This window comes from Nicotiana attenuata, unplaced genomic scaffold (genome assembly GCF_001879085.1).
Source record: "Nicotiana attenuata strain UT unplaced genomic scaffold, NIATTr2, whole genome shotgun sequence".
Taxonomy (NCBI): domain Eukaryota; kingdom Viridiplantae; phylum Streptophyta; class Magnoliopsida; order Solanales; family Solanaceae; genus Nicotiana; species Nicotiana attenuata.
In genome coordinates, this window is record NW_017672737.1 from 11,310 (window position 1) to 20,746 (window position 9,437).

The 9,437-nt window shown below is 42.3% G+C and overlaps 1 protein-coding gene across 1 annotated transcript in view; it reads right to left on the reverse strand.

Moving 5' to 3' along the window:
- Positions 1–266: 266 nt before the first annotated feature.
- LOC109214324 (adenylate isopentenyltransferase 5, chloroplastic-like) overlaps positions 267–9,437 on the reverse strand; it is a 20,440-nt gene continuing 11,269 nt past the window's right edge. The window contains exons 2-3 of the mRNA XM_019378237.1: positions 2,469–2,587; positions 267–550 (exon numbers count right to left, since the gene is read on the reverse strand). Of these exons, the coding sequence (XP_019233782.1) occupies positions 267–550; positions 2,469–2,587 (403 nt within the window). The remainder of the gene's footprint in view (positions 551–2,468; positions 2,588–9,437) is intronic.

Genomic DNA, 9,437 nt, shown 5'->3' on the forward strand with positions numbered 1-9,437 from the left:
CTCCAAGACCCAATGACATGAAATATTCAACTTGGGGAATTACCAGCTATGTCCATTTATAAGTAGCTCATTACAAAAATTGGCCAATTGATAAAATATTATTAATATTAACCAAATTAGCCAATTAGCTATTTGTAACAAAAAAAAAATATTGAGCTATGGCCGACGATGCTGCTCTCTTAATGGCTGTCACATCATTTATGTAAACCATTTTGCTCCTATTATTTTCGCATAAAAATTTACCACAATCTTTATGCTCTGTCCCATCACATATTCTTCCAAATTTCATCTGCTTCTTCCTCTGCATTTCTCTGTTTCCTCCTAAAAGCTTCTGTTGCATCTAATCTTTGAATTTTCCATCCCTTAACATTTATCAGTCTCTTTATTTTCTCTAGTTGTTTACTAGCTAGTATACAGTTATTGATCTTCACTTCATTAATAGCTTCCTTTAGTATCCTCTCGCGCGTCTCCACGTCTACTGAGTTTGATAATTCAGCTCGAAAATAACTATCAAATTCTGGAACGCCAATTGCTTTGTTTTGAGTGGGTGCTATTAGAATAGATTGGGAACAACTTAAGGAGCTTGAATCTCAGTTTTGGGATGATTTGGTGAAGTTTTGAGGTGGTTTGAATTGAAAATTCGAAGTAAAAGCTGAACATGAAAAAAAATGATATGTGTATCACACTGTGTATCATTTGTGTATCACATATGTATCATATTTGTATCAATTGTGTATCACACGTATATCCATGTATACCTGTGTGTGAGATACATGCGTGATACATGTTTAATACATGTGTCGCAGAAGACTTTTTTGAACTCGATTTAGTTACGAATTTTGATAGAAAACCAGTCCAAATCACCTCCAATCTTCCTCAAATTTTGTATATTGACGTATCTATATATTTTCAATGAATTTCAACTATACCCATTGAAAAAGTTCCTTTTTTGTTTAGATTTTTGGAATATTGTATAGATTTTTTTATTTCATCACCTTATTTGCTACCCCGTTCATGAAATTTCCTTTCCGTCTTGTATCTAATGTTGCTAATCACGCTTAAAAATATGGAAGGTAATTTTTGCATGTAATTCTTTGAGAGAAAGAACCCTATTATTTGGTTTTTCAATTTTTGTTGGCTAGTTTTGGTAAGTCTATGACTAATGGCTAGAGATTGGTAAGTTGAGATTTATTTAGGACATTTGTGTAAGTTTCCCTTCAACTTGCTTGCTTAGGCCCCTACTGGGCCTTTTTGCAAGTTGGCCCAACTTATTAAGGTACTTCAAATATCAACTTTGGCAAGAAAGAAACGTGGGTGAAATTTAAAAATAGCCAGATTTACAAGTGGTCGTTCAAAAATAGCCAAATTTCAAAAGTAATCGAAATTAAGCCCCTTTTCATGTAAAGATAAATCTGAGCGAAAATACTGTTCAAAACCTGGAAAATACGCCAGTATATTATGCTGGAGTTCCAGCATAAGTATACTTGAACTCCAGCATATTATACTGGAGTTCCATGATAAGTATGCTGGAACTCCAGTATAATATGATGAAGTTCCAGCATAAGTACATTAAAACTCCAGCATAATATACTGGAGTTCCAGCAAGTATACCAGTCCAGTATAATATGCTGGAAGTTCATACACAAGTGCTCGAATCTCCAGTATATTATGCTGGAACTTTCCGTGTGTTGGAGTTCCAGCATAATATGCTGGAAGTTCATACACGGGTGCACCGAACTCTAGTATATTATGCTGGACCGGTATCTGTTGCAGCAAAATAGTAGCTAATTTTTATTGACTTGGTAAACGCTGGCTATTTTTGAATGACCAGTTCGAAAACTGGCTAGACCGTGCTATTTTTACAAGAAACATCATGCGTTAAAATAAAGAAAAAAACTGGCTCACAAACGAACTTGCAAAGCTAAATCAAAATTAAATTTTACACACATAGCCTACTATTACTTGTTACAGCATGACTACTTTTACACATTTAGCCAAAATCTCAGCTCATACTCTTTCATTCCATGTCTTCACATTTCATCACTATGTTACTAACTTCATAACCTTATGACTGATTCTTAACATCGTAATCACTTGTACACTAAGCTGTTATCAACTCAAACATGTGCCTCAAATCAATTCCCAAAAAACTCGTTTATTCAAATAATTTCCAAAAGATCATGCTGTAGTCCATGTTAAAACCTCACTATTTAAAAGTCACATAATCAAACTAAAATCCAAAGTCATCACAGACTTGAACCAATATATGAATGGGAGTGATTAATACATACATTTAATTCCAAATTTCAACTTACTAAAAAAACATAGGCAAATCAGAGCAAAGCAGAAACAGGTAATTAAATCTTGAACTCAGTTCGCATAGCCACACGACATCAAGAGTAAGGCAACAAGTAGTTCAAAGCTTCATTTATATAATCCATGGAGAAAACAGAGGTTCAACTACATACCTATGACAGCAGAATTAAATAAAACAGAAAATAAGTTTCTGAAAACTGGAAAATGGGCAGCAACAAGAATAAGTACAGCAGCAGGAAACCAGCAGGAACAAGCAAGAACCAGCAAATTTCTGGAACCAAAAGAAGGATTCCAGCAACTCAAAAGCAAAACCCAGCAACCATTTTAAAATCCCAATAGAATTGGAGCAAAACCAGTAAAACTGAAAAGAAGAAAAACTTTGAATTTTTTTCGTTGATTTCTAATATCTATTTTGGATTTCAAAGGTTTTTTTTCAAAAAGAAAATCGGTGTGGACTAGAGAGAATGTGAAGCTTTAACAATGTGTTTTCTGCAGAGAAAAAATGAGTCTATTTTGAGAGGAAAATGCTGAGTATTAACGTGTCCTTGTGAGAAGATAAGAGGTCCAATATATAGAGAATAAAATCTGTCATGTGCTCAGAATAATGAGGGAATAATTCTCAGCAGGCAGTCCCAAAATTTCAGGAAAAAAGCATCTTTTAAAACTGAAAATGGACAGCTGTCCCTGTTTCTAGATTGTTCTTTTTATTTCCTACCCTTTAGCTTCTGAAAATCATTTCCACTTACCCCAATCTGACCTAATTCAATTATGTAATTTCACTTTAGTCCTTTTTCTAGAAACTTCCTGAGCAACTAGTTAGATTCCCTAAATTTGGTTTCCATTACCCCCTTAAAGTTTCTGTTTTACCCCTTCACCCCCCTAATTTCTAACTGGCATTCAAATATCAAAAATCAAACAATTAAGACAAAAATCAGAGACAAACAAAACAGAAACAATCTATTAATTAAACCTAATTAAATTACTGAATTAATTAAAACAGATTTAATTAGCCTAAACACATGCGATTAAGGGGTCTTGGGACGGTGTTACGATCCAAAATTCATTAAGTGTCGTGATGGCGCCGGATACCACTGTCGATGTGACGACCCGGCCGGTCGTCTCATGAGTTACCGGTCCTTTTTCCCCATTTCTGCTTCTTAATGCTTTGTTCATCTGTATTTTGAGGTATCGGGTTGGTTGGATTGAATCCGGGTTGATTTTGGAGAGGTTTGAGACACTTAGTCTCTTTTAAGAAAGATTAAGTTGGAAAAGTCAATCGGATGTTGACTTATGGGTTAGAGGGCTCGGATGTGAGTTCCAATGGTTCGGTTAGCTTCGGGACGTGATTTGTGACTTAGGAGCGTGATCGGAATGGGTTTTGGAGGTCCGGAGTAGAATTAGGCTTGAATTGGCGAAGTTGATATTTTGGCGATTTTCGGCTGATAGGTGAGATTTTGATCCAGGGGTCGGAATGGAATTCCGAGAGTTGCAGCAGCTTCGCTATGTCATTTGGGATGTGTATGCAAAATTTTAGGTCATTTGGACGTGGTTTGGTAGGGTTTTTGATCGAAAGCGTATTTCGGAAGATTTTAGAAACTTAGGCTTGAATTCGATGTGATTTGGTAGATTTGATGTTGTTTGAGGTGTCTTGATGATTGGAAAAAGTTTGAATAAGGTATTGGGTTATGTTTGTGCCTTTGGTTGAGGTCCCGAGGTCCTCAGGTGAGTTTCGGGTAGTCATTCGGATCATATTTGGAGTTTGAAAGTTGCAGAAATTGCAGGTTCAGTGTTGCAGAAAAATTGCCCTTCGCGATAGCGTAGGGTGTAGAAGGATTGAGGAAGGCCAGGAAAGAAGTCTTCGCGTTCGCGAGAGGGTCTTCGCGTTCGCGGAAGGTTGGTAAGCAGTGCATCACGTTCGCGAGAAGGGACTCGCGATCACGTAGAGTAATTTGGGTCTGAGGGGTTCAAGTTCAGTTGTTCATCGCGTTCGCGTAGGTGTTATCACTTTCGCGAAGGTTTGGGTAGAGGAAGCATCGCGTTCGAGATGGGTGTCACGCATTCGCGTAGAGGAAAAAATATGGTCAACGCGAGTTTGTGCTTCGCGAATGCGAGGGTTTGACCGCGTTCTCGAAGAAGGGAAATCAGACCTGGGCAGAATGTTTTTAATTCGTTTCATCCGCGATTTTGGGGCTCATTTCCTCCATAGTTGGTCATTTTGGGAGCTTTTGAAGGAGATTAAAGAGGGAATCAAGGGAAAACGTTTGGAGGTAAGAATTTTGGACCTAAAACTCGATTCTATTGTGAAATCCACCTAGAAAATCATGGAAACTTAAGCTAAAAATGGAAGAACTAGGGCTTGGAATTTTGGACTTTTGATTTGGGATTTGAAGGGTCATTTGTGGACGGATTTTGATGTTCTTGGCATGTTTGAACTCGTGGGGAGATAAGGAACCTATTGATGTAAAAATTTCTGAGTTTCGAGAAGTGGGCCCAGGGCTCGGGTTTTGTTAATTTCGGGATTTTTGGTATTTTTCGATTGTTTTCGCTTGGGTTTTGTTCCCTTAGCATATTGTGACGTTCTCGTTTTGATTTTGGATAGATTCGACGCACGTGGAGGCCAATTCGAAGGGCAAGGGCGTCGCGAGCTAGGGATTTAGCCGGTTCGAGGTGAGTAATGCTTGTAAATGATGTTCTGAGGGTTTGAAACCCTGGATTGTGCATCGTAGTACTATGTGAGGTGAGGCACACGCTCGATGACGAGCGTGGGGTTGTGTACTGTTAGGGATTTGGACTTGGTCCGTCCCGATTGATGATTTTACTGCGTATTTGATTTAAAACTATTTGTTATCAGCGTTTATTGGGCTGAATGCCATATTTGGGCTTCGTGCCAACTATTTGGACCCTTCGGGGCCTTTATTTGATATTTCCTCACTGTTTGGACTTACCATTTGAACTAAGTCATATTAAATTCCACTGTTTTAGTACTCAGCCATTTTTTTACTCAGTTTTTGAGATCCAAATGATATTTTAAATGATTGTTTGGGCTGAGAAACACTGTTCGATTGCCGGAGGGGCTTGTGATGATTTTAACTGGGTAAGGCTGAGGGCCTATATTGTGAGGAGATACTGATACTAATTGGAGGCCGAGGGCCTAGATTTGATACCACGAGATGGCTTGTTATTGCGCTTGGACCGTAAGGGGCCCTCCAGGACTCTGCACACCCCTAGTGAGCGCGGGTACCCATTGTGATGTGAGATTGGGCCCGAGGGGCTGTTACTGTTGTGCGATGTTGCCCGAGGGGCAGATGTGGTGTTACTCTGCCCGAGGGGCGAACTTTTAATTTGTTTACTTTATCATAATTATCTGTCAATTACCTGTTTACTGGTTTAAAGAGCATTTTTCCTGATTCTTACTGGTTTTCCTGATTATAAATGATTTTACTGCTTCATTATAGACTGTCTTATGCTTTACGTGATTTCTTACTTTCAGTCATTATTTATATTCGTTACTCACTGAGTTGGAGTACTCACTTTACTCCCTGCACCCTGTGTGCAGATTCAGGCGTAGCTGGTTCCGCTCCGGAGTGTTGATTTCCTCTAGTTCCAAGCGGGCTTCTTCGGAGATTACGAGGTAGTTGTTGATGTCCGCAGCCTCGTGTCTCTATTTCTCTATCATTCCTGTTTCTTTCCAAACAATTGTAGTAGTTTATGACTTTAGCATACTGTATTGTGGATCATAGATGCTCGTGACTTGTGACACCCCGGTTAGGGCTGTGTTAGGTTGGATTTTCTGCATTTTTATTGATATTTCCGCCATTCAGTGTTAGTAAATCATGCTTTAGACTATTATGTGTTGGTTAACTGTTTTAAAAGACGAATTGGGTTGAACTGGCTGGCCTTGTCTTCACGAGAGGCGCCATCACGACCGGGTTTGGGGTTAGGGTCGTGACAAGTTGGTATCAGAGCCTAGGTTACATAGGTCTCACGAGTCATGAGCAGGTTTAGTAGAGTCTCGCGGATCGGTACGGAGACGTCTGTATTTATCCTCGAGAGGCTGCAGAACCTTTAGGAAAAACTTCATATTCTTGAAATTCTTATTGTGCGAGTTTGTTGATCCGAGTACTAAACTTCTATTGTTCTATTCTCTCACAGATGGTGAGGACACGCGCTACCTGAGAGGGTGGACGACCCCTAGTGGCACCAGCTGCGGCCACTAGAGGCCGAGGACGCGATCGTGGTCGTGGTGGAGGAAGAGCAGCGAGGGCAGCGCCTGCAGATCCACCAGCTGCCCCAATTCAGGACCAGGTTCCAGCTGTGGACCCTGCAGCAGCACCAGCTGTGCCTATTGTGATTCCGGGTCTTCAGGAGGCCTTGGCTCAGATATTATCAGTTTGCACCGGCCTAGCTTAGGCGGTTTCAGTCACTACAGCCGCAGCTACTTTACAGGCCGGGAGAGGCAGTCAGACTCCCGCCGCCCGCACACCTGAGCAGGTTGTGCAGGGACTTCAGACGCCGGGGGCACATCCAGCCCAGCCGGTCGCAGCTGCTCAGGACTATGTAGTTCTTGTCATGCCAGAGGATGAGTAGCGTAGGTTGGAGAGATTTGGGAGACTTCAGCCTCAGACCTTCAGCGGAGCAGAGGGCGAGGATGCCCAGGGCTTTTTAGATAAGTGTCAGAGGATGCTTCGCACAGTCGGTATTCTAGAGACCAGCGGGGTCGCTTTCACTACTTATCAGTTTTCAGGACCTGCTTTNTATTTCGGTACGTTCTTCGGTATTGAACTTTTTCGATACTTCGGTATACCGAAATACCGAAATCCAAAATATTTTAAGAAGTCTTCCACCACTTCCCAGCCCAATTTCCCATTTCGCCAGCTCAAATCCAACTTGTTACCCCTAGGCCTTTGCAGTAAGATTAATCCCAAGTCCAACCCAACTAGGACCCAGTTTCACCGCCTTCTTAGGGCTCTTCTGCGCGGAGAGCATTTGCTGGTCACTCCGGTGCGCGGGGTTCTCATCAGTCCCCTTCTCCAGCGCCTAGGAGTTGTTATGAGTGTGGCGAGGTGGGCCACATGTGGAGGCAGTGTCTCCGCCGTGTTGCTAGTTCATCTCAGCAGAGGGGCCAATCATCACCTTCAGCTCCAGCTGCTCCACCACCACCCGCCCAGCCAGCTAGGGGTGGGGATCAGTCAGCCAGGGGTCGCCCCAAAGGGGAAGGTCGATCAGGGGGCGGTCAGGCCCGTTTCTATGCTATTCCAGGCAGATCCGATGCTGTTGCCTCCGACGCTGTCATTACAGGTATTATTTCAGTCTGCCACAGAGATGCCTCTATGCTATTTGATCCCGGTTCTACCTATTCTTATGTGTCATCGTACTTTGCTCGTTATTTGGGTACTCCTAGTGAGTTTCTTTCTTCACCTGTTTATGTATCTACCCCGGTGGGCGATACTGTTGTTGTAGACCGTGTGTATGGGTCGTGTGTGGTGATTATTGGGGGTCTGGAGACACGAGTTGATCTTTTTTTATTGAGTATGGTGGATATCGATGTCATTTTGGGCAGGGATTGGCTATCTCCGTGTCGCGCTATTCTGGACTGTCATGCCAAGACAGTCATATTGGCTATACCGGTTGTGCCACTGATTGAGTGGCGAGGTATGACTGATTATGTTCCTAGTAGAGTGATTTCTTTCTTGAAAGCCCAGCGTATGGTTGGGAAGGGTTGCCTTTCGTATCTTGACTTTGTGAGGGATGTTGGAGCTGAGACTCCTAGTATTGATTTTGTTCCAGTTGTGAGGGATTTCCTTGATGTATTTCCTGCAGACCTGTCGGGCATGCCACCGGACAGGGATATTGATTTTTGTATTGACCTGGTGCTGGGCACTCAGCCCATTTCTATTCTGTCGTATCGTATGGCACCAGCGGAGCTGAAGGAGTTAAAAGAGCAGCTTCAGGAACTCCTTGACAAGGGGTTCATTCGGCCTAGTGTGTCACCTTGGGGTGCGCCGGTTCTGTTTGTGAAGAAAAAGGATGGCACTATGAGAATGTGCATTGATTATAGGCAATTGAACAAAGTAACAGTTAAGAACAAGTATCTTTTGCCTCGCATTGATGATTTATTCGACCAGCTTCAGGGGGCGAGGGTATTCTCCAAGATTGATCTCCGTTCGGGTTATCACCAGTTGAAGATCAAGGATTCGAATATTCTTAAGACGGCCTTCAGGACCAGATATGGTCACTATGAGTTCCTGGTTATGTCTTTTGGGCTGACCAATGCCCCAGCAGCGTTCATGCATTTGATGAACAGTGTGTTCTGGCCTTATCTTGACTCATTTTTCATAGTTTTCATTGATGATATCTTGGTGTATTCGCGTATTCAGGAGGAGCACGTAGAACATTTGAGGGTTGTATTGCAGAGATTGAGGGAGGAGAAGCTTTATGCAAAGTTCTCCAAGTGTGAGTTTTGGCTCAGTTCAGTGGCATTCTTGGGGCACGTGGTGTCCAGTGAGGGTATTCAGGTTGATCCAAAGAAGATAGAGGTGGTGCAGAGTTGGCCTAGACCATCCTCAGCCACAAAAATTTATAGCTTTCTTGGTTTGGCAGGCTATTATCGCCGGTTTGTTCAGGGATTCTCATCTATCGCATCGCCCTTAACCAAGTTGACTCAGAAGGGTGTTTCATTTGTATGGTCGGACGAGTGTGAGGAGAGCTTTCAGAAGCTCAAGACAGCTTTGACCACAGCGCCAGTATTGGTTTAGCCATCAGCTTTAGGTTCATATACCTTGTATTGTGATGCTTCGAGAGTAGGGATTGGTTGTGTGTTAATGCAGGAGGGTAGAGTTATTGCTTATGCTTCTCGACAGTTGAAGCCCCATGAGAAGAACTACCCCGTTTATGATTTGGAGTTGGCTGTCATAGTTCACGCGTTGAAGATTTGGAGGCATTACTTGTATGGCGTATCTTGTGAGGTATACACTGATCATCGCAGTCTTCAGCATTTGTTCAAGCAAAAGGATCTTAATTTGAGTCAGCGGAGGTGGTTGGAGTTGCTTAAGGATTATGACATCACCATATTGTACCATCCGGGGAAGGCCAATGTGGTGGCCGATGCTTTGAGCCGAAAG